At 34.3% G+C, this 27,054-nt stretch overlaps 2 protein-coding genes across 2 annotated transcripts; one reads left to right on the plus strand and one right to left on the minus strand.

The window, feature by feature from the left end:
- Positions 1-611: 611 nt before the first annotated feature.
- On the minus strand, positions 612-12,730 carry LOC140744354 (uncharacterized). Its single transcript, XM_073075921.1, has 6 exons — positions 12,410-12,730; positions 10,324-10,473; positions 4,087-4,239; positions 3,187-3,480; positions 1,642-1,811; positions 612-758 (listed from the first exon to the last, which is right to left on the minus strand). Exons 1-6 carry the CDS (start codon positions 12,609-12,611, stop codon positions 612-614), a joined length of 1,116 nt encoding a protein of 371 aa, XP_072932022.1. The 5' UTR covers positions 12,612-12,730.
- Positions 12,731-13,905: 1,175 nt separating this feature from the next.
- On the plus strand, positions 13,906-25,122 carry yellow-12 (protein). Its single transcript, XM_073075915.1, has 4 exons — positions 13,906-14,320; positions 20,420-20,591; positions 23,453-23,634; positions 23,941-25,122. The coding sequence occupies exons 1-4, from the start codon at positions 14,089-14,091 to the stop codon at positions 24,885-24,887; spliced, it is 1,533 nt and encodes a 510-aa protein (XP_072932016.1). The 5' UTR covers positions 13,906-14,088; the 3' UTR covers positions 24,888-25,122.
- The last annotated feature ends 1,932 nt before the right edge of the window (positions 25,123-27,054 follow it).

Raw genomic sequence — 27,054 nt, forward strand, 5'->3', positions numbered from 1 at the left:
TTGTTATACACATATACCATATCGATTTTAAGAATAACATTATAAAGCTATATTTCTTGATTGTATCACAATAAAAGAAACATTTAGAGGAAGATGATATATTTTGTAAATACTTTATAATAAAGACGATTATGACAATTGGCTTCCCGCCAAAACTCAATTTCCCCCGCCACGCCGCACCGCGCCTCACCGCACCACAGATTAAATTCATTCTGCCCATAGATATATTAACGTCAGTAGGATAATATATCTATGATTCTGCCACAACATGCTAAAAGGGCCGACACACGGCAAGGCGTTGCGACGCGGTACCGCAACACAACATGAGCGTTAAACATCGTGCAAATATCTGCGAAATTGCGAGGGGCGACATTACCGATTTTTAAGGGTCGAGGTGCCGGTTTCAACGCTTTTGTGTGTCGGCCCTTATAGCATTTGATATGTTTTTTCTAGTTAACCAACGACTACCAAGTGTTCTGTTCAAGAGCATTTTTAAGTTAAAACTCCAAGAACTATTATATTTATAACATTAGAAAAATATTTTTAAGGTAAAAATTAAATAGACTTTTCACGTGTTCGTTTATTTAGTTTATTTTAAGATGCAATTAATCTTAAATTAAAACATCGTATTGGAAGGCTTGATCCGTTTCCAACAAGGCTCTAATATACATGACTAAAGAGCCTAATGCCATCGCCGAAGTCAATGAATTGCAAGTACCGCCTTCGGAAGTGGCTGCTTTTTTAATTCGATATTCTTCCTGTGGATAAACAATATATTTAATCAGTATAAACTTGAAAAAAAAACTTCTGAAGACTTCATATTTTTAAAACGATTGCCTGATGCTATTTGAATTACATATTCTTATATAACGAAACGTAGCGTCACTTTTTCACTGAAAGTGATGAAATCTTTGAATCGTTCAGTCATTTAGAATCATTGTATCTATTACAAGACATAAGTATAGCAAAACTTTAACTGGGATTCGTTTTTATATCATTGCTAGCTTAAATATTCACGCAGGTATTTTAAACATTATTTACCTGCTATAATTACCTAATTAATTGCATGCACTCGATCCGTTTCTCTCTTTATAAATTTCTGATGATTATAAAGCTTAAAAGTCTTGTAGTTTTAACAGACATAATAAAATATTATAATAAACAAATACAGGGGGAACTACTACCATCTTTTAAAAATCATCATAGTTCAGGAAAGTTTTATTTCAATATTGCATCAACATTATTTTCTTTCTAACCACGACCTCATTAAAACAGTTTTGTTTTATTCCTGCCGAGCTATGTAAAAGAATTAGTAAATTGTCTATTCCTTATCCAAAAGGAAACTAGTCATACGCAGTTGAAGAAACTTAATTATGTTTGATATTTATTATTATTTAATTATTAATGTTTAGACACCCTTATTAAATTTTCGCTCATCCAGTGTATAAAACCAACTGAAATTGAATTTTGCTTAAAAATTTAAATTGACGGCAAAAAAAGAATGAATGATTTCGTCCGATGTCATACAATATTATAAAGACAATCTTACTTTAAGGAGGTCGTAGTACTAAATTTTGAATGTATGATTTAAATAATATTGTTTTAAGAGATGGTAGTAGACTCCAGGTTTGTGTATAATACCTCTCTATCTTTTGGCGATGGAGCCGACGAAGGTCCAACGAATCCCGTGAGCTTAAGAAAAGGTTGCCTGTCATCGGCGAAGCATCCCTTGGGTTCTTGCCACGACATTATCCTATTCATCCATCTCGGTTTTATGAATTCACCGTAGCCTTGTGATGCACAGTAAAATACTGTAATTGTAAAATCATAAACTACATATCAGGCAAACTTTGCATACATTAAGAAAATATAATTTGGCTCGACTTGGCGGAGGCACTACCGTGCCTCCAGATTTTATTGTTAAGAGCGGACAGTACTTATATGTATATTGCTTATGTGTATAAAAGTTATATGAACCTTAAACATGCTTAAACGTTGGAAGCATTACAATTAGTCAAGGAATTCATAAATAAAATGTGTTCTTAACAAAATATTTTAAATAAGGACCAAACTTAGAACGTATTACGTCGTATTTTACAATATTTACAAGCCTGTATGGACATATACTAATATTATATTACCATGTTAGACGTATAAGCATCAATGACATAATGCTAATAGGAAAATTACAGGGTAATTATTTTAAATAACTCCTCAAACGGTTTAAATGCTTATTTAACATACACTTAGTTATATAATTTTTACTCTGTCAAGATAAAAACCAGAAACATTTAATATATTATTTTTTAGACAATTACTTTTCACTACTCCGATTACCTAGAAGATCTCGAGGAAATATCTATTTATTCGTTTTCGGAAAAATCTTCTTAAACACCCACCTTCTGGGGGAAAAGTTACATGGATATTTACTTATTAAAAAGTTTCTATTGCGCACATAGACTTAGAATTTCATCGCTATTTATCTACGATTGCGCATAATGGGAAATTCCGGGATCTCTAATGAAACGCACCGGTGTTTCCTTTACGTGCTATTAGATTTCCCAGAGTCATTAGCCGATATAAGGGCTACCCGCATCTACTTCCTCGACAATTTATAGCCACAACAAGTTTTCATCTTACAAGCAAAAATAGTAAGCGATGACTAACTGGAACGAACCGGAACATATCTGATCTTTGTATGTTTTTTCTTAATCTTTGTCCTTTCGAATTTACAAACGGGTCCTTAATGGCTAACTAAGATAACTATATCTTTCAAAGGAAACCCCAGTAGTCGATACAAATGGTAGAGTATAGGTCTGGCGATATCAAGTCGTTCATTATTATTGAGTTCCATTATAGAATTTTTAATAGTAAGAGTAGGGATTTATTACGCTTTATTTACTTTTTATGCAACGTTATGATTTAATTTTATATATAATGTTTTTATCATACTTTAACGCCTTCGGTCAACAACAATGATTGATGTTTAACGCTGTATAATCTGTAAAACGAATATATTTCACAACAAACGTTAACAAACACTTTACTCAAGTGGTCATCACACGAAGTAAACTTTTTATTTCCAAATCAGTTTTTTTATTCCAGTCACACTTTTATTACATTTACACACTACAAGCGAATACTAACATTCCTTTCTTTCTCATGCATTTTAAGACCTTGACTTACTTTGTTGCATAAACAACGTCCTAGTTCCAGCAGGGTGGTCCCAAGCTTCGAGGGACTTTGACTCTTTGTATATCTGAATGCAAAGTTTATAAATATTCGCAGCGAGGTCAACGCCCTCCATGCATTCGAAGAGGCGAGCGAGTACCATTGCTCTTACACGGCTTGTTTGTTGGAAAGCCAATCCCGATCCCTGCATCAGCTGTGCCTGACATTCGGTAGTTAGTTCACAGGTTCCCTCAGATTGCGCGGTCTGCACTTCCATCGCAGATATCAGCAGTTGCATCATACACGCGTCTGTAACATTATTTATTCTAAATACGATCTGTGTCAAGGCACTTTCACCCAAATTTCCTAAGGCTTTTAAAAATAGCAATATAACGCCTCGCCGCGGTCGTTGTGAACTAGAAAACGGCCTTCGGTAATTCAACCGTATCGGGGCCTACAATGGAAACTGAATAATCAATATTGACAAGCAATGGACAATGGACACTTTAAACATAACGTAAACCACATAATAGTATTATGCGCTTAGATATAATGATTACATTTATAAAAGCTTATAATTTGCAGAATTTTGTAATCGATCGACAATTTTTTTTTTGATTTCAATTGATTACAATAATTACAGATATAGGTACATTTTGAAAACGGTTAATATTGAAAATATTTCATTAGATACTTAATTATTCAGACTGCTTAATTCAAATATAGTATTGGTTATATTCACAATTTAAAGGTATAGGGAATCGTGATTCAACCTCGACTTCCCTGATTAAGAGATCGAATTTTGAACCACTAGGCTATGACGACTCATTTTTAATTATTTAATCGAAGTCTACATAATGATACCAGCATACAGTATACAATATACAGTATACCACATATAAAAAAAATACATACCTGCGGCTTTTCTGCTTGGCATCTTAGTTCTCGCCTCCTGAACATATTGCTCGAAACTAAAACGGTACGGTTTCTGTGTTCCCATGGTGCCAATCGTGAGCGGCTCCATCAGAGATGATAATACCTCCAAATTTTCAAAAATTGCGTTGCTGACTGTGAATATTTAAAAAGGATAAATCTAAGTAAACAAGGTACAATACCTAGCCATGAGCAGTGATAGTAGTTGTATAAACTTCAGCCTCTCATGCATGGATTCCAGGATTGAAATTCCAGGTTGGCATCTCTGATTTTTGAAGTTATGGGTGTATTAAGAAACGTGCATACATTAACCGTGAAAGAAAATATAGCGAGGAGGCCTACATGCCTGATTAACCTTTAAAAAAGTTTTCAAAAGTATGTGAAGTCTACCAATAGGTACGAACTTGACCAATGTAGTGGATTATGACCTAATTATTTTCATTGTGGGTAGAGACCCGGACGCTGAGACAGAAAGGGATTAATGATAAGGAAGAGACACTTATACTCGTATGAGACCTATAATAATAATAACATAAAGGGTATGAAAGAATCTGTGGCCGACGTCAGTGCTCTGATCATATCTGTGATTGTTTATGTACATATCCTTGGACGGCATTACATTTACAACCAGATGGACTGCATGTCACTTCGTATAAAATAATAATATTATAGTAATAAGTATGAATATATCGTCACTGGAAAGGCTAAAAATCTAACAAGCAAAGAAGCCCCTTTGCGTGTCAGATTTTTAACCTTTCCGGTGACGATACATTATAAAATAGCTTAACAAATTGAGCTATAAAGAATACCTATCATATTAGTTAAGCACTAACCATTAGAGCGATATTCGTGAAAGTTTATCGCTCCGGAATGCAATTACTATCTTGCGAGACTAGATCACGGTACACTATAAAGAACATAACAATTATTGTGTTAGAAAACGGGCTGTGACGTCATGGCCAATAAGAAGTTTAATCGGATATTCTAGCGTATCTTACTTAGATTTATCATGTGATTGACAATACAATAGGCTTTTACGTTAAGCAGTCTTAAAGCTCATTAAAATTTACAGGCATTAAATTTGCCAGACAGGGACCGATACAAGAGAGGGAGATGAAGTTCTGTGTTCTATTAAGCGATAGCTACAAATGTCAATTTTGGTCTTTGTAATATCTAAAAATGTTGGTCTAGTACAGGTACGCAATTTTTTTAATACCTAATTAAATGTACAACATTAAGTATTTTATGATATTAGTGTCCTATTAATCTTAGTATCTACAATGTGAAAGAGCACATTATATTTATTTATTTATTTAAAATTTATTGCATCACCTCTAAAAAGAAATGTACAAAAGGGCAAACATAATGCCTGATGGCATTCTCTACCAGTCAACCCTGGGTGGACGTAGAGAATTTGCAGCAGGTGTTACAAAGCAACAAAAGAAAATATATAAAAGAAAAGAAATATATTGCTAAACTTTGACGAATTAAAACTAATTGAACCAACCATACTAACCGACCAAATAAATACGATAATATGTTTTATTAAGCTAGATTTTAATCGTCATATATTGTCACATTTAAGTGCTTAATGTAGGTACAATTACCGCACAATTGATGTTGAAATCTTAGCATAATAGTGCACCGTATATAAAGATTGTAAACTGATAAATGCGAGTGAAAGTGTAAATAAGAGAAAATTTACATCACAAGTATCACAACCGATCTATCAAACACTGTAGTTAACTTAACAGGAAAGTAGAAGTAAATACGGTCGCGGTATTGTGTCGTAGATATCAATAGTAAAAACATTACAGTAAAATATAAGTATATTGGCCTTTTTAAGTCGTTTATAATTCGTTTGATAGCGCTTTTATTAATTTGAACTGAATTGAACCATAGTAAATTTACTTACTATGATTGAACTCTCCCATATCTGAGCACGGTTCTTCTAGTAGAGAGAGAGCGAGCTGAAAATAGCCAAACACATTGGTAGACTTCACATACTTTTATTTTTTTAACCGACTTTCCAAAGAAGAGAGGCTATTTATTCGTCACGTGTATTTTTTTAAAGAACTCTTTCTCACGATACTTCACTATAATATAATCACTTTCTAATACACACATAACTTTGAAAAATCAGAGGTGTCTATAATTCAAACTAAGGACCCCCGGATGGATAGGCCGGGTTTTAGTCGTAAGGCTGTCACAACATTGTACGTTTTACTATTAGTCAAATAACAACGCTGGGCACGGATTTATTCTCAATATTAGTATTGTTAAGGTAACCATCGATCACGTCAGTTCTATTCGAATTTTCAGACTTAACATATTGTTGGCATTAAAAATGAATAAAATAATGAAAACTAGGTTAGTTTAATCTCCTCAGAATTATTACGCATGGCTTCGAAAATTCATTCCTCCTCTGCCGTAAACCCTGACCGTACTCGTTAAGGCCGAAATAGCACTGAGCCATCATCGTTCGCTTATCTAGGTTTTAGTTACGTAATTAGTCTTATTTGTTTAGTTTAATTTAATAAAACTATGTCAACTTTTCTCGATAGTAAAGCTGACATAGATCTACTGAAGGTCGTGATCACATCACATTTTTTTGCAACAATTTATTATTTGAAATTAAATAAAAATAAGCACTATATCTAAGTATTTATTTAAGCAGCTTATTATGAAATTATGAAGGTTGTTAATAACAATACAATACAATTTGTATTAGTTATGGTAGTAGAACTCTTTGTGCGTCGGTACTCGGTACTAGAGGCACCTCTTTGATTGGGGAGGAAGAAAAATGTATATAACGCAGTCCCACTTACTCATTCGGCCAGGGCCGGATTTAAGGGAGGGCAACCGGGGCGGCAGTCCCGGGGCCTCCACAAAATAGGGGCCCCCACAATAGAGACTTCGGATTGTTTTGATTCCGACTAGTAAAGACTAGTAAAAAAAAATCTTTTCCTTTGATATTTTTTTTCGCTGTTTTACCTTTATCTTCAGTACTTTGTACAAACATGAATACTAGAAGAATCTACCTGCGTTTCGCAATAAGATATTTATTGAAAAACTCAACAGAAAAAAAAACATTTTATTCGGAAAATAATTTGGGGCCAGGGGGCCTCCACTCCTTTGTTGCCCCAAGGCCTCTAGACCCCTAAATTCGGCCCTGCATCCGGTGTAGCTAATAGCTCACCTGTAACCAACTTCAGATAAGACTGTAATCGTATATGGGGTTGCTGTCTTGACCGCATGGTCATTTGCTATGTATAACAAAAGATTTCTATTGCTAATAGGGTTTCCTACCCTACATAATTCCGCATAATAACGTGATAGGTATGTTTATGCGCCGCCAATAGTGGAGAGGGATCCCAGGGGAATGTGGAAATGGTCAGCAATCACGGAATTCATCGCTTCGATATATTAAAATATCTAAATATATATAACTCAAAGGTGACTGACTGACTTAGTGATCTATCAACGCACTGCCCAAACCACTGGACGGATCGGGCTGAAATTTGGCATGCAGGGAGATGTTATGACGTAGGCATCCGCTAAGAAAGGATTTTGATCAATTCTACCCCCAAGGGGATAAAATAGGGATGAAAATATTACTTCGTAACGCGAGCGAAGCTGCGGGCAAAAGCTCGTTTTATATAAATAAGTCACAGACAACATATACACATATCTTTGAAAATAAAAGCTCTACGATAATGGCAGATTCTGTACGATGATTTCTTTATGTGTCATTAGTAACTTATGTAACATGTGATGGATATTACTTATTTAATTATGAAAATAAAAAGAGTTACCACAAAAAAGTGTTTGTATTCTTCTTCATAACCAAATACTTAAGGTAATATCACTAGTTCAATATGACGAGGTTCAATAATAATTTCGAATAAATACCACTCAAATTTAAATCATCATTTACGTAACCGAATTAGAACATAACAATATAGAGGAAACTGTGTTCGAAGACAGTTACTTAATGATAAATGTTACGGACGAAACGCGTGACCGGACTGTGGGACCGTGCAGCTTGCGTCGTGTCTCAAACGTGCTGGTACTTAAATATATTCCACTTCTCTTGGCCAATGATTTATTTAGTTGTATATTCTGTTCCCGTCTTTATTTAGGTTGAGTTCCTGATTTATATCGGTGTAAGCGATAGCCTAGATTGATAACTGAATACATTTTTTGACGTAACATACATATCAAATTGCTCTCTGCGATATGGTAAGCGGCTCCTGCCGTCCAGGAATATCTGAGATCAACTACAGATTATATTCTTATCTGAGATTGGCCGCATCGTTGCTATCCCTAAGGACTAAGTTGGAACGTCTTGGTTAAGTACCTCCCTTATCAGAAACACTTATTCTCAAAATCACCCTATGCCTTGACAGGTGGAACTTGGCGAACTTATATAAGTTCTTATATAAGTTAAGTAGAAAAGTATATACTTTTACTGTTATTTTATGTCTTACCCATGTTCTTGCAAATAAATATATTTGAATTTGAATTTGAATTTGAACCCTTCAAAGCGGAACAAAGCAGTGCTGAAAACTGCTCGTATAAGACAGAAGTGTGGCAGTGCTACCAGAGTGGAGCCACAAAGGGTGCTGCTAACTAAACCACTAGGTCTCTTCACGTGCAGTTATGAAAGGAGTTTGTAATAAATTCTTATATTTATACCAAATTGCTAAAAAATACGACAAATTTGGATGTAGAAAGGATTTTTGTTATCTCTGAGTTTTTAAGCAATCCACACAGTAGAATGTACGGCTACATATTCGGTTATTTTATTAGTACAACTTTTATAAAGCTTATGATGCAATCATATCACGATTTTAATGTAACTTAATTGACTTGATTGATGATCTCTTTGAAGCCTTAACAATACTTGTTTGATTATAATAGGTCAGAAGCGTGATGAAATTCATAAGCAACTGATAATTAATTTAAGATATTGCCTGAAGGATAACATTTAATGTATCGAATGAAGAAATAGATCAATAATTAGTATTTTTATATTTAAGATTATTAAGTGCAATCAGAATAAGGTCAGCGCGGATCAGTCATTCGTACAAGTATAGAGCTGGCACGATTAAGCATAAATTATATAAATGATAGTTTCACCTTTAAATGCCCTAATTCTGAGTTAAAAGCTAAATCCTTATAGAGTATAGCACCTGATTCTAATTAATAATGAAGTTTATTTGTGAGAACCAAAGTTTATTAACTAAGTTTTGCCTGTTACTTCGTAACATGAAACAATATAGAGAATACAATCAATTAACCATTAATTGAAAAAGTGGGGAATTTTTATTTACCTTTACTATGTCACTTCTTTACACAGAATATAAGTTTAAAAAAAGCTTCATACTGCTGATTGATGTTATAATAAAAAGAACTATTTTTTTGCTATGCATTCGCACACCACTTTTTATTTTTAGTACCTATATTTAATTTTGTTATAGGGGGCATAGTGTTATAATCTCTTCGTGCGTGTATAAGTATAAGAGTAGTAGGGTTTTACTTATTGCAGAGGGAACCCTAAAACATCGTGATTTTTACACACTTAAGTGTCCTCCATAATGTTATTATAGGTGTGTGAGGGTCTTATCCGCACTGGATGATATGGTTGACCATGACTTTCTCGTTTTAAGTGAAGAGCCGTGCCCATCAGTAAGACATTTTATGATCGATGATAATATTGAATAACATTTACTTTACTCTATCATAACCAGGTAATTCGATAACTTAATTAAAAATATTTTCAATTATCAAATTCACAGTATAACAATCTTTGTATTTTAGTATATGCTATGAGATTTTTGTGTTCGTATTTTTTTTGAAATTAGACTTCAAATGTTGACAGAGCCGGTGATAGACTAGTATTTCATAAGTAATAATAATATGTTCTTAATATTAATAGGTTCTTAATACTTCTTTGCGATTAAAATACGGATTCTTGAGCGCCCCATTTACTTCTGTCCTATCTTATAAGCGTGAAGTTTTTAAGTGTCAGGGAGAGACACTTTTTCGAAGGGAGAGACACTTATACGAGGCGGTCCAACTTAATTCTCAGGGGTAACAACGCATCTCGTCTTCTACGACGTCCAATCCTATCTAGATCCGTTTATAGACGTCCATAGACGGCAGTTGCCACTTACTAGGTATTACATGGTTACTTGCAATAAATAAAAGTCTTACCGTATTCATAGTCCTTGCTGCGATAAGACAATTTGTTCAAATCGGTTTTGTTGCGGACGCGATCCATCCGGCGCGTGATGTTCTGTAAGTTTTCTTTCAGCTTTGCCGGCACCGATTTGTCCAGCTCGTTTATTGTGTACTCCAATTGACCTAAGATATTAAAACTCGCTGTACATTTTTTTTTATTAAAATAAAGATTTTGACAAAGAAATCATTTCCTTAATTAACCCTTTCGTTTGATACCCATATCATAGGGGTGCCTAAATCGGTCCGCCATCTTGGATGTCCGCCGCAAATTTAACGTTAATAAGTTGAAATAGCTAATTCATTGTCAAATATAAAATAAGAATGCAAAATTACAAAGTAAGTTAAATATACCTAAATGTTTGTAATAATATTATTTTTGACAAACGTAGAAAAGGGTCTTGCCAGTAATGTTAAGCAATCATAGGAGTTCATGTATTTGTGTGGGTTGTGTTGTTTGCCAACAGCCAATAGGATAGGCGATCTACGTTCCATACCCTACCCAACTCCTAATAATGTCACAATGTATTTTCGTAATTCCTAAAAGTACATAGCGTCATACATTTTGGCATTAAGTAGTTGCAAAATAGTCATTAAAGATTTTATTATATTGATATCGGCCCGCCTGACAATATTATGCAAATATTACTACTTGAAACTAAGTACCCAATATGTACCATATGCGCATAATATTATGCTTAAAATTTAAGAACCTAGGAGTTTCTGTTACATAATAAATTTGTGATCACAAGTTTGTGCACTTTAAAGGTCGATCACTTCCCTAAAAGTTCTGTGAAACTGATATCATAATCCTTACTTAATATTATAAATCCGAAAGTAACTCTGTCTGTCTTTCTGTCTGGTTGTCTCATCTTCGCGTCTAAACCACTGAACCGATTTTAATGAAATTTTGTACAAAGATAGTCTGAGACCCGAGAAAGGACATAGGATAGTTTTTATCCCGGAAATCCCACGGGAACTAGGGATGGCGATTTAAGATCGATTAATTGGAGAATCGATCTTTTGGACCCAAAACATCGATTATTTTAATCGATATTAGTAAGGATTGAATTGTAAAGTATGCATTTAATCAAGTGACGATCTTTAGCAAAGTTGAAGGTACGAATTTTCAGTTTTATGTATGTTAGTATGTTATATTATTTTCTTTTAAACGCGTGCGAAGCCGCGGGCAAAACTAGTGAACTATAAAGAGCATTTAACTGTCACCTGATATGTTTTACTTTTTATGGACTTTCATTAACAAGACCGGGTATGAAGGTTAACGGTATAGATACGCATTATATGTAGGCATATGAACATCTTCAACTCCGTTTACCCCTCAAGGCTTCGGCTGTATTTTGAAAGTCGTTTTTGCAAAACGGTACTTTGTGTAGATTTTATACCAATATTTTTTTTGAAAGTCGTTTAAAATTTTTTTGAACAAACTTGTAACGATATAAAAATCTCTAGAACCAATAGCCTTGCTATATTTGGGCCTATATTGTTACTTTTGCTTACTCATTTTCTATTAATAAGCGAGTCAAAGAGAACTTGAGAAAATGTAAGGAAATACCTGCTTCTAATAGAGTTACGGCGTAAAAAATGTCACTGAGCTTGTGTCGAATCGAATGATTTTACGTTATAAATTCTTACTTATTTTAAGGTACAAGTTGTTAGGAACACGGAATAATACAAAAAACCGACAAGTTTTTTGTCTTTTGATGTAAGTTGTAACACAATGCGAAAAACTGTTTGTTTATTTTTCTATTGATGAATTCAATGTTTATTGTATTGAATCGTTGTTTTTTGTTTCTTTTATCAGTACATATAACACAATCACGTAACTACAATAATTAAAAAATGAAGGTATTATAACTTTACATAAGTCGATTACGCTAACCGTCTTATAAATTTTAATCTAAAATATGTGATTTGATTCAGAGGTAGGCTTTCTTACGAAGTGACATTTAAGACATCTTTCTCGATCTTAACTTCATGTCCGTTACTAATTCTTTCACATAAAAATTATATATCTTTTCTTTCTTACAAAAAATCTAAGTACCTCGTGCCAGACCGAGAGCGATGTACCATTCAGGATCCTTTGAAGGTTTCTTTTCATAGTATTCCAGTAACTTATCCAGCGTGATGGAGAGTCTGTACACTTTTGGAACATTGTAGATAAAATCTTGGGTATCAAAATATGGATAAATACCAAAAGTTATTCCAACAACCAGTGTTAGAATTACACTTAGTTTATTACACATTTTTCCGATTTCACCAGAAGGAAAGTAAAGGTTTTCACAAGACTGGTCGTTTATAGAAAGGAAAATTACTTTTATCGTAAAAAGAGTTTTTCACCACATGTTTGTCGTTGATTGGGTGTAAGGAACACGTATGGAGTTATTGCTGCGGAACAATTAGGTCGACGTTGTAATATTTGCTATCAAAAGACCCTTAACGAAACATAAAGAACAATAGGTGATATACAATAACTTAGTGCCAACATTTTGTAGGTTTTTTTATAGTCCACATATCGATACCTTAATTCGCAAACCAGCCAACTCCACTTTTCAATTTTTTTTTTTATTTGTTTTGTTAATCAATGGCGTTAAACGAAATCAAAAGATATAAATTTTTTTTTTAAAAAGTTTAGTTGGCTGGTTAGCGAATTAAGGTATCGATATGTATATAAATAGCTGAGAGCATTGAAATGTTAATGTGACCTATTTGTAATTATAATCATAGTTTTAAGACCAGGACCAAGTCAGAATGGAATGTAGTCTAATCCAGTACGTCATGCACAAAACCATATACATTTATTTTCGATTCCAAAGATATTTATTCAGGTGGGAATCTAATCATATCTGGGGTTGATTATAGGTGTCATAGGGCGACAGTAGCCTTAATTATGGGCGGGCTTCAGGCTCGTTTGCTGAAGGAGAATTTCGTCACATTAGTTACACAATAATAGTTACATATGAAGTCGTTTTAAAACAAGTGCTCGTAAACATTAGAGATGAGTCGTATTAACATAAAACACCAAAAAAGGTTTATAAGTACGTACATATGTGGTAATAATTACATGCAGTTCGCATTACATTTGTTTCGAGTAATTTGTTTTTATGGCTGTAGCTGATGTTCGCATAACAATAATCATGGACCTACATCTTTAAGAAGGAGAATCATAAAAGATTTTCATTTTCCGTGTGTTGTGTAAAAATTGATCAGTAGGCAGAATTTCAAACTAATTTCAAGCTAATTTAGCAATTCAATGGTTTCGAAATTAAAATCGAATTACTAACTTGGTTTTTACACAGACCTGTGTTTTTCTAATTCCATAAAAGTAATGCGTATAATAGCTAACAGTCAAACTGTTTTGATCGTGTTATTTTTAGATGTTCCAATTTTGATATTTTTTAGCAAGAATGGAAAACTTAGGTTAGTAAATTGTACGTTTACATTCTATCTACCTACTCGTATTTAATTATTCAGAACGGTAAAGGTGAAGTGAGCGTCTGAAGTTCATCTCCCTATATAAATTTGATTTTGCAAGGGGGACCAACTGTAAGGAAAGGGCGCCGGCGCACGCGGCCCGAACAGATAAAATTTGAATCGATTGCGCTTACACGTATCTTACGATGCGGTGGCTTCGTTCGTTCGCCCGTTTATTTTCTATTGTATTTTTAATTTCTTAACATATGAAACAGTGACAGTTAATGGCAGTGTTAAATTTATGGCACAATGGCAGTGTCCCATCAATGGTTTATACAGTGGGCGTCACCTCCGCTCATCTTAGCGGATATTACAAGACATTACGAAAATATAAACCCAGGACTGAACGGTTATGACCCTAAGTCAATTAACCCGTTAGAAGGTGGTGATGTAAATAATAATTATAAGGATTCCTTTCACGCTCTACCGCAGATAAGGAATCATAAATTCCCTAGCGCGCAAGCCGGCAGATATTACAATGGTAAGATTTGTACTCTTAAAGATATTTACGTACATATTTGTATTTTTTTAAATTATTTATCACATTTTTCGAAATATGTTTTAATTCCATTAACAATAAAATATGTAATTATTTTATATCTGTTTCATAAATCTCCAGCTTTATGTATTAAAATATTTAAAAACATACGCAAATTAGGTACTATAGTTCCATATATTTTTTCAAAATAATATTTAATTTCATTAAAATCAACCAAATAAGATAATATTAACTCGAATACATCGACTTTACATTTTAATCAATTTTTGATCGGAACTGATAAAGGTAGTTCTTGTTAAAGGATTACCTACTAGATATGTAGAGTCGTTGTAGTTTTTTCATAAAGCGAATCTATCCCTAAATATGAATTCTAATAAACAATATTGTTACCTAAACAAAACAAATGATTGAGAGAATTTTACTCTTGAGAGATTAAAGAATTTGAAAATATAAAATCACCACAAGTTAATAGCATGGTGAAAGTCAATAACTGGACATACGCGGAAATAATTCAACGAATATGTGGAGCAATAAAATAAATGTGGTAATTTTCACCAACGCTGTTGTTTTCACTGCCAATAGTCATTAATACTCGTAGGTGTGGATTTTGAAATAAAAAATGTGTACATGGAACAAGTGCTATAACCATGAAATAGTAATTAGTCAAATCTTTGATTAATAAGGCAAAAGGATTAATTGAAGAGCCCTTGCGATTCTACCTTTTTATTCATAACTAGCTGAGCCGGCAATTTTTTTACCGCCTCAAAATCTATTTATCAAATATATTTCATATAAAATATAGCCTTTGTTACTCGTGGATAATGTAGCTTTCGAATGGTGAAAGAATTTTTAAAATCGATCCAGTAGTTTTTGAGCCTATTCATTGCAACCAAACAAACAAACACATTTTTCCTCTTTATAATATTAATATAGATACATCAATTTATTATTTCCAGGTACATAGTATGTACAATTACATAGTATGTCAGTATGCACAAAAATAGTTATAGTGAGTTCTTTCGTTAAAATGTAAAAAGTACCTATTTTAATAATTATGAAAATTCATGGGTACATAGAGTATTAAAATACGCGATCAATTGTTCACTTTAAATTCAGTTGTTGTCTACAAGAAACTGGGTGAGATCTATCTTAACCTTAAGTTTTAATTGCGTTAACTTATTAGCGAGTATGTATTGGCCATAATGGATTAGTCGGGACACATTAGTCCCTCAAGCTTTAGAGCTAAACGTGACATTTATTTCTCACGAGCGACACAAAGTCACGAATTTTAATTGGGTTACTGAGCGAAGTGAACTTTAAACTAGATGAACGATATGGATCTTCGTAAGTACTAGAGCTATATATGCCTAGGGACATAGTTTAATGCAGTTTGATTCATAGTTGTAGGTATTCAGTGGTGTTGTCCTTGTAGTTCCGGGACTAGAATAGAGCTACGGTATCCCCTGCCTGTCGTAAGAGGCGACTAAAAGGGGCATTTCGGGATTGCGGGCGGCAATAGTGGTAGCTCGAAGTAGTCGCATACCATCGTAAACACCATATGGTGTGTCAGGAGCGAAAACTGCTCGCCCAGTGCACAGCTCCATCAGGGCATCGCGCTTGGAGGACTCCGGTTGTGTTTAGTTGGAGATCTCAGAATTCTCCAACAAGCATTGAGAACGGCCACAGGGGGGTGCTTTAGTGTGGTAAAAACCCCACATAACCCGGCGTCGCTTCCACGTTGTCGGGTACCTTTTGAAGGCTTGCCCCTCGTAAAGAAAAAACAAGATAATCAGTCGTGTAGCAAGCAAAGATGTGTGAATAAAAGATGTCGACAGTCTGTAATTTTTCCTCACCCTATGCTAAGGAGAAGGGGGATTATATTTGGCATTGATATGACTTTTATGGGTTACTTTTAATCCCAAATATAATTAAAGTAAGAAAAGCTGCGTTTTTTTCTCAGAGACTGATATCTGCGTGCTCTTCGCCCTTTAACCAAAGTACAACACCGTTTAACATTACTCATAATAGACAGAATTAGGAGTTATGATATTGTAATAGTCTAAGAACAAATCTCTCTACCATACTTGTTTTTCTAATCAGTACCCTTAGTATGAGTTTTACGTATTTACAAAAATTACTGTTTGTGTATTTGTTTACGTATTTGCTCATACATTTGCAATCAGCGCCCACAGCGGATTGTATCAGAACGGATGGGAAATGTATGGGAAATATGTAATCAAATACAAAAACAGTCATTTTTGTAAAAACGTAAAAACTCATACTAAGGGTACTGAATGAATGTTCGTGTCTGACGGCATGACATTAACTCATCTATTATATAATGGTAATGAATAAATATTTCTACTAAATTGAGTGGAGCTGTCAAATTTATGAATTTTTTACCGACGTTCCACTGCAGATTAAGTTATTACTATTGTAATTACTTCTGTAATGAATCTGTGATGTTGTATCCACCGTCTCGCTTCACAGAACTCGATAACTGCTTAAGAAAAGTAAAGAAAGATTAAACATTAATTATTTTGTAGAATTACAATACGTAATGAATAAAAAAGTTGTTTTTTTAACATTTCAAAATGATTATAGTTTCAAATGAATTGCAATATTTGATTGTTGATGAAGACTTCGATTGTTGTTGATATTTTTTTGTTGTTTTAAGAATATTACTAGGTATTACATCTCTCTCTCAGGCATGACAGATCTCAGACAGTGAGTTCAAAATATATTTTCAAGCCCTTTTAATTATGCCATGTAATATACGATAAAAGGCTATTTAATATTTTATGATGTAGTCATTATTGCTATAAAACCATTTTATACTTACGTGCATTGGTGATCCTCTGAAATATAAAATATTTTAGCATTAGAATAATAAAATGACATAATACTGTTTTTAATCAATATCCACTTTAAAAACCAGTAGAGAGACAAGTTGTGTTAGCGCCACGGGCAAGATAGTCAGCGGTTATACCTTTTTTTTTCTTGTTTACAAGGGTTAAACCTTTTAAAGGTCCCCAGTGCCGTGGGAGCGACACAGGGTTATGTGGGATTCTTACCGCACTAAAACCCAAGAGGACTCCGGGCGGTTATACCTATAAATATATAGGTATCCATATTATGAAATCGGTAGAGTAATTAATAAAACCCCTATTATGTTTTGTCACTCGTATAAGACAGTGTTTTCTCATAATACCATTATTCTTGGACAAACGTTTTATAAATATACATTATAAGGTGTGTAAAGATAATAATGGATTCTTGAGAATTAAAAGTCTCATTATATTTTGGGTTTTTGACAGAAACACTCTATAACTGAAATTAAAGACACGTTTATTTTGTTAAATTCCGAGTTATGATGGCGTTCATGGGTAAGAGTATTTTTTCTATTAAAATAGGTTCACGATGTAAAGTAGGAGTACACATAAATTTCAAAGACTATGTACCAGGGCGAAATTGTCAATTCAATTGTTTATTGTTGAATTATCCTTACAAATCCCGTTCAATTTTGGCTGGCCTAGTGCGAGGGCTAAGTACTAATTGGGACACTTCACATATGTGCCCTTGAAAACTTTTTTAGCCTAATACAATAATATCATTAAAACGGTGAAGAACGATAGAGATTTGCAATAATTAACCATGAAGTTTATCATTATACAAGTCTCTTCCAGATGTCAGTTCAAAGAGGTCTATGTGTCAGATCACAGACCTCAGGTTTGTGTGTCAGATAGCCTTATAAAGATCTAAATCATAAACTCAATAAAAAAATAATTAAAACCGACTAAAACAGACAACGTGTTGCAAATTACTTGCGCATAACCAATTTATAGAACTATCAGTAAACCAGTATAGTAATTGTCTTATAATTTCGATTTAGAAAGTAAATGCGAGTACTTTTGATTACTTGCTTGGGATTACGCCTGTGCAAATTATGATTTTCAAGACAACCGCTACTGTCACCATAATTGATTTACTTGGATAAAATTAATAAATAATTGATTTAAATCAGCAAGTACTATTTTATTTTTAAATGTTTTACTAAAACAAATAAAATCCAAAGATATTTTAACGTTTAATTTCATATTTACACTACATACCTACGTAAAATGAAATGTGGTTAGTTATAAAAAAAGAAAGTTATAAAAATATAAAAAATTAAAGCTATAAAAATCCATCAGCCAACACAAAAACGTAATTTAATGATCGAAAATTTAAAATAAATTTATTTAAATCACTTTTCTATATTTCCACAAAATCGTTAAAGAGCATCAAATTCCCGTTTAAATGAAAATCTCAATGAGAAAGTTGTTCTATTTTTAAAATAAGTAGGTACATAAATCGTGTTTTTATTCAATAAAGAAAGTATTTCTTTGATAATGTTTAACGGAATGGCCAATGAACCGTATCATTCGAGTATAGTCCGCGTAAAACTGCTAGTCCGCTCTGAATATAGAAATGAATCGCGTCGCCATGGCACATGGTATGTTACACCTGCTCGCAACAACTTCAGAGCAGACTAGCAATTTGGCGCGGACTATATCAAGTTAAGTCATTATACAATTTAAACTGAAACAACTTAATTAATTATCTTATTTAAAAATATTGTTATAAAAATGGGTAATACGCTATAATTATATTTCGATTGATCAAGTGAAAAAAATTAAGAAAAATCAAATGCTACGTCATACTTTTCCGAGGCGTTCCAGCTTAGTCCTCAGGGGTAGCGGCGCATCTGTAGCCGACCTCAGGTAGGAATATCTAATCCTGGGGTTGATTACAGATGAGCCGCTTACCATCAGATGGACTGTATTCTCGTCTGCTACTCCTATATTATAAAAAAACCTATAGGTTAGAAGTCCGTTTACCAATTTATTCATTCGGGTGATGACTAAGTTACAAGTTTTAATTTCCTGTCTACTTATATTTAACTATCTGAGAAAAAGAACCTGAAATAAAACCAAGAATCTGATTAGAAAGCTAACCAAACTACGCTGTTTCTAACTTTCCACAGCACATTTACAGTTTGTAATTAGTGCGAGACTTGCTATATTTTGTATCGTATGTAAATTACTTCTTTATCCGACTTCAAGGAAGGTTTATTTTGGCAACTTGGCAACCGCAGGCTCGCAGGCTTGAAGCGGCCCTTTTCGACTTAGGACCCGGCCCGTGGCATATTTTATAGGCGACAAAATTTTAAATAGAAGATTCGAAGACCTTTATTTTGTAAACCTATTACCTGGATGACGAAATAGAACATCGCTGCGTTTTTAAGTATGGGCAGAAAACATTTTTCAGAGGGCAGTTCAAATACCCGGCCTAAGATAATTCGTAAACATTTTTGAACTTGCAATTTTCAAAAGATTGCCTATACCTATTACAAATTATAAGTCCGTTACAAGTTTTGAGTTCCTGTCTGCTTATATTTAAATACGTGAGAAAAAGAACCCGAGATAAAACTAAGAATCTAACTGGAAAGCTAACCAAACTAGTCTGTTTCTAACTTTCCACAACTTGGTTACAGTTTGCAATTAGTGCGAGAATTGCTTTATTTTGTAACTTATGTAAAACACTTCTTTCTTACTCAACTGCAAGGAAATGTTATGTTTTTCACCTCTACTTTGTATGTTTGTAATATTGTTTAATACATCTTATCTTCCAAATCATCTGAATTGAATAACAGAGGTATCATAAGATCGTTTTAGTTAGTGACGTAAAAATGTTATAACATAAAAGTAACAAACAAACTGCATGTTCACTGACGGTTACTGGCCACTGCTACCAAACGAAATATTTAATCAACCACAGATTAGAGTCCTGTCTTCAAACAAGAACTTAACAGCGCGTGATACTGTTGTAGGCAAAAAATAGTGTGGTAGTGCGACCTCAATCACAAGGGGGGTTCACCGCCTTAAAAATATGACAATGCACTGAGATACAATTATTTGAATTGTTTATCAGTCCTACAGTGCCATATAGGTATCAAATTAATGGACTTTTCTTAAAGATTCCAAAAAGATAAGTTTTAATTCGGATATTGTTTTATTTATTTTGTTTGAATTATTGCAGAAAATAATCGTGCTGCGGGCATAACCCTATGGCTGACAATGCTAGGGTTGTCGCAACCGCAGTCAGTCCCCGCTGACACTGACACCCCACCCTTCAACACCCTGTACAAATGGAAACAAGTGGACTTCGAGTTTCCCTCTCCAAGGCATCGTAGTGAAGCCCTCGCGACGGGGTAAAACGTTTTTTTTTTATAATATAGTAGTGGCAGACGAGCATGCAGTCCACCTGACGGTAAGTGGCTATTGCCGCCCATGGACATCCGTAATCAACTCCAGGTAGGATTAGATATTCTAACCTGAGATCCGCCACAGACGCGCCGCTACTTCTGAGGACTAAGTTGGAACACCTTGGATAAATAATTAGGTATGTGTCTTACCATACCCTTCAAACCAGAACACAAAAGCGCTTAACACTCCTGTTATAAGTGCTGAGTTATGACTCCGAGGGCGTGAAACCACAAAGGGTTCTACCACCTTCACCAAGGGTTTATTTATATTTCTACATATAAAATGGTACGTACTCATACTCCCCTTTTAATTTAACATTAACACTACTTTTATTTAACGAAATTTACGTAAATTAGATCGTTTAGCACTTTTCGAAGTGCTTTCTTACATCAACCGTTTTAGTTATTAAATGAATTTATGTAACTTAAATTAATATTGGAATGCAAAGTGTCAGCATTTCTAATTACTTCTCACTCACTTATAATGCGTGATTGAGAAATATCTCTTATTGAAATATTGATTTTAATATATGTATATAAGTCACTTTACACATGCTTATCTCAACACGAACGATTTTAATGACATTACGTGTATTCGTGGTTCCATTTTGAAAGATAGAAAGAGGATACATTTGGACCTGATTAGTGGCGATGTAGACAAGATCTTTTTTTAACAGGACAATGTCTACCTGGCATAAATTATTGATTTATAAAAATAGTTACTGAAATATGTTGGGCCCTTTAGAGGTCTGCTAAGACTGGTTACTCTGCATCTGCGTTCGACGATAACGAAAACTAGATGCAGTATTTGAACGCGGTAATACATTTGCTAAAATAAATAAAACAAGCGATCAATAAATAGGTAATCTCCTTCCTTTGGGAATTTGATTAAAAACGCGTGTTTTTGACACCACGACCATACGTCACAAGTCGCCATTGCAATATCGATGCCTGACATATTTTTCTGAGGTATTCCAGCTTTGTCCTCAGGGGTAGTGGCGCATCCGTGACCGACCTCAGGTAAGAATCTAATCTTATCTGGGGTTGATTCCAGATGTCCATGGGCGGCAGTAGCCACTTACCATCTGGTGGACTACATGTTTGTCTGCTACGCAATCTCCAAAACACGAAGCGCAGATACTGAAAATAGCATAACTGCTAGAAACCTTACACGGATTACGCGTTATAAAGACTTCTCATATATTTTTTTACTGACGTGTTGATTAATGTTTCACGCTACTATAACAATTCAAAATATCACTGGCCTGTCGTTACAAAATATTTCGTAACATGGTTTTGGTTCTAAAACTCGTACGCACAAACGAGAATTTCAAAATATCTTAAGATAGAATATTAAAGAATTAACGATCTTATTAAAAGTCTGTGTTGGTAAAATTTTGAAATTGGCGTATGTAAATTGCACAAACACTAGCTGATAAAAGCTACTTGAAAATTCTGGGTCAACAAGATTGAAAAAACATTGCCCAAGTGCGAGTCGAATTTCCATACGAACGGTTCCGTATCATATAATCATATTTTATTTTATTTTTTGCGTTTGTTATCATAGTTACTAGGAATTTATAAATTTTAATGCAAACATTTAAATTGTCTACCGGTTTAATAGACTAATTGAAATATCCAAAAACACCATTAGGTACCGTTACACATAGTGAAGGCTTAGGAATAGGGTCCATTTTATGACATTTACTTACGGAACCCATAGATAAGTATAGATATTCCACTGCCTTGTTATTTTTTTATAATATAGGTGTAACAGACGAGCATGCAGTCCACCTGATGGTAAGTGGCTACTGCCGCCCATGGACATCTGTAATCAACCCGAGATGGGATTAGATATTCCTACCCGAGGTCGGCCACAGATGCGCCGCTACCCCTAAATAAGCAGGAACGCCTCGGAAAAGTATGTCTCCCTTACCACATCCCTTAAAAACGGGACACAGCAGCGCCTAACACTGCTGTTATGAGGCAGAAATAGGTGTGGCGGTGGTGCCGCCGGAGTCGAACCACAAAGGTTTCTACCACCTTCAAATTGAATTGCCTTGTAATTGATGGAAGCCATTAAATGGCTTAAACGGCTGATAAATGTGTCAGCTATTTAATGGCTGTCAAGGTGTAATTTACGCAGAACAATGCAGACATGTGCAGTTAAGTGTGCAAAAACACGAATTCGAAGAAAAAGTGCGGAGAAATATCGTTTCATTCGTAAATGATCTAAAAACTACATTTTTTAAATATTTTTCAAACACGAAAATAGATGACAGTGACAATTTCAATTGTCAAAACTGATTACATTTTCTTGTTAGGAGTGAGTTATTTTTACTAATCTATGACGGAACCCCAAAAACACTTCATTCATACATAAACATTCATCATTCATATCACACCTGTGAAAGCTGCGTTAATCATGTTCAATGTTCAGATTATACTATAACTAAATATGTCAAGTTTTCGTTTGAAGGTTAAAACATAATTTGCATGATAAACGATTCTATAGTTATAACCTTTTTGCATTTCTTTAATGAGAATTAGCTTAACATAAATATATTAATTTAGCTAGTTACGTAGAGTTTGTTTAGGTCACAATTTATAATGATATGTAAACGCTATTCGACTTTCTAATATATTTAACAAACACATTCCTAAATTTTATGTAAGAAAATGTTATTTTTTTGTTTTTTAACTTAAGTATTCTATTACGGTAGAGCGAGTAGATAGAGCAGTTGGCTCACTACAAGATCTACTAAATAAATGCATATTTACTAAAATACAATTAATTTATATTTCAGCAAGTTCGTGCCAGAGAATGTTCTTCCTTTGGGTCTGGAAGTATGGGGCCCTAGAGTATTCGTTACGATACCGAGCTGGAGACAAGGTGTGCCAGCAACCTTAGCGACGGTGCCTCGTTCTGGCGGCCTCACGTCGCCACCTCTCAAGCCATATCCGGACTGGAGCTTTCATAAAGCTTTTGGTAAATTCATCCAAAATTATTTCAGTATTTTTATGTTAAAACTAAAAAGGCATATAGGTAGATGGTTAGAAGTCACAATATAGGCAGATAGTTCGAAAACAATGCCTTTAAGCTGCTTTTACGATTTACGAAATTTATTTTTACAATTTAACATTTTATTTAAGTTTAGTCGACATTGTCATTTTTCTTTCAATGTTAACAAACTGTGAATTGTTGATTTTCCGTGCGTTTGCTACCATTATTAATATATCTATTACATACCATATAATTATTTTCATTATTTATAATAACTATAATATTTTTCAGGTGATGAGATGAACTGTACGAAGCTGACATCTGTATTCCGAATAAGTGTAGACCAATGTGGAAGGTTGTGGGTCCTCGATTCCGGACAGATTGATTCGCAAGATAGCCCAAAACAATTATGTCCGCCAAGTATAATATTATTCGATTTACATACTGACTCACTTCTCGCTCGATTCGAAATACCTGAGCAGTACGTGTTACAAGACTCTTTGTTCTCTAACATAGTTGTGGACAGCCGACTAGGCGACTGTTCTGATCTCCACGTTTACATAGCAGACACTTGGCGATTTGGACTTCTTGTCTTCCGAGAAATCGATCAAAGATTCTGGCGCTTTTCTCATCACCTGTTTTACCCAGATCCACTCGCATCCAACTATACACTTCACGGGCTAAATTTCCAATGGTCAGATGGTATCTTCGGCTTAGCGTTAACACCAGAAAACCAATTTGGAGATCGTATATTGTTTTTCCATTCAATGTCTAGTTACCGAGAATTTTACGTACCTACTTCAGTTTTGAGGCAGCCGTCACGGGTGAACGATAGCGCTACAGATTTCAATCTTGCCGGAGAAAGTAGAGGATTATTCGGGCAAGCTTCTGCCTCCGCCATTGATAGACGTGGAATCATGTTCTACGGCTTAGTTACCAGAGACAGTATCGGATGTTGGGACACAAGAAAACCTTATCAAAAACGAACTACTGGAATCGTAGCGATGAATAGAGAAACTTTAATATTTCCCAACGACATAAAAGTGGATCAAGATAATCGACAAAGTGTTTGGGTGCTTTCAAACCGTTTGCCAATGTTCCAAGCGGGACCATTGGATTTAAATGACTTCAACTATCGCATAATGTACGCAGATACTATGGAAGCAGTGAGAGGAACTATCTGTGATCCTGCTATAACGCCATCACAATTATCTCTAGTTCAACGTGGTTGGTTGTAAGAAACTGACAATAGTTATTACCTATGTTTCTTATTATTATCGCGACATTGTACTCGTGTGTTAGTGTGACGTACTATTGCAGCTATACGTATAACCTGAATAATTACTAACTTTGTAGCTTATTACATATTTTAGAAATAAATGATAATACCATACCTGGCCACTTTAGTTAAGTTGTAAATATAATTTAAGAAAGTAAAGATTAAACAAGAAAATATACAAATATATTTATGAATTATTGATTTATTTCATCCCACTTATCCAAAACCTAAATAAAATACTATCAATTGATTTATTTTAGTAAAGCTATCTGTGGTTTTCATGGGTTAGCATAGAAATGGAACGCCTCGAATAAGTAGAGCAGAAAAAACATGAGCAGCTCTTAAAATTATATCATCAAAATCATATTATTATTATAATAAATGTTTTTATACCTTTATTTACTCAATACCTATACATATAATAAAACATATAATATGTACGAGCGAAAAATATATTCAGTAAATATTATTACCTAAAAGTGAATATAGCCATTATTCTTATGAGTAACATTGCTCAGATATTTATGCCAGGTGCTCTGTTAAAACTAGTATAATAGAGAACTACATACGTGGGTAATACTTTATGAAGGTTCCATTAAATGACCTTTTTTTTCCATTAAATGACCTACGGTAACCTTCGGGTGAAACAAGCTTCGGAAGAATGTGTTGCCTTCGACTTAAGGTTACTAAAGTCGCCCATGATAAGCGCAAAACGTAACAAAACCCCACTATTTATAAAACACAACCGTTACAAATAAATATGTACATAATAAACAGTGATGCAACTGATATCATCTAACGCCACTTAAAATAATCAATGATTCTAATTAAAGAAGAAGCAGAATAGATATTTTTGGCCAAAATCTACAAAATTACACATTTCCAAAAAAATACATAAATGTGTTAGGTAATGCGCAACATGTAGGTATGTGTTAAGTACATAATAATTACTATACAAGATGACAAGATAAAAATAGTTAAAAATTAATATTTATGGAAAATCCCGTGGATATTTGATAAGTAGTTACAGATTGAACTGCAGATTTTGGCGGCCTTAACCACGTACCAATTCCAATCAGCGCCCCTAGCGGATTGTGTCAGAACTTGGAAATTGTACGGGCCAATACGTAAACAAATACCAAAACAGTCATATTTGTCAAAACGTAAAAACTCATGGTAAGGGTACAGACTAGACATAGTATGTATTATTAACTTAAGTAGAATTTAAGTGCTTATTATCTTGAAACTTGTTAACAGCTTCATTGTGTTAAACTGTGTCATGAACAAAAACCGTTGATATGTATATGTAAGTAAATACAAGTTTGTATTTTTAATCATGTTCTTATAATTTATGGAGCGGGTGGTAGACTGGTTTGACCGTTCTAAAGTAATTTTTGATAAAACATAGTACTTAAAAACAACTAGTGTGAGACAATGCAAAAGAAACACAAACTCAGCAAGCAAGTCGCTGAGTGGACGTCGGTACGACCATAGAAGAGAAAAATAAGTAGAAATGGTAAGTACGAGCGAATGTATCGGAACCGTTGTCCCCAAACTCACACTGCGTTTTTCTTGCTACATATAATACTACTAAAGTAAATAACATGTTATTGGTCGTTTATAGTTAACTCGAAACTATTCTAAAATATACAGAATGAATATTTAAAAACAACTTAGGCGCATATAATATTAAGGTTAATTTTGCTACAAAATTTAAAAGCATTTACGTCATTAGCCGACTTCAAAAAGGAGGTGGTTATCAATTCGGCCGGTATATTATTTTTTTTATGTATGTACACGAATTACTCCGCCGTTAGTGGACCGATTTAATTATTCTTTTTTCATTGTATAGAGACGAGCTGGAAGTTGGTTCCACTTAAATATGGTTAGGATCCATCGATGGGTTCTGGAGAAAATGAGTTGAACTCCTCTACCCATATAAATATAACAGCCATAACTTTGCCATTTATGAACCTTTTTTTTTTGTTTACGAGGGGGAAACCTTTAAAAGGTACCCTGTGCAGTGGGAGCGGCACGGGATTCTTACCGCACTAAAACACCCCCGGTGGCCGTCCTCGGCGCTGCGTAGAGGACTCCGGGATCTCCAGAGGAACGCAACCGGAGTC

This window comes from Epargyreus clarus, unplaced genomic scaffold (genome assembly GCF_041222505.1).
Source record: "Epargyreus clarus isolate Ecla_fem2 unplaced genomic scaffold, WU_Ecla_fem_2.2 ptg000008l, whole genome shotgun sequence".
Classification (NCBI taxonomy): Eukaryota; Metazoa; Arthropoda; class Insecta; order Lepidoptera; family Hesperiidae; genus Epargyreus; species Epargyreus clarus.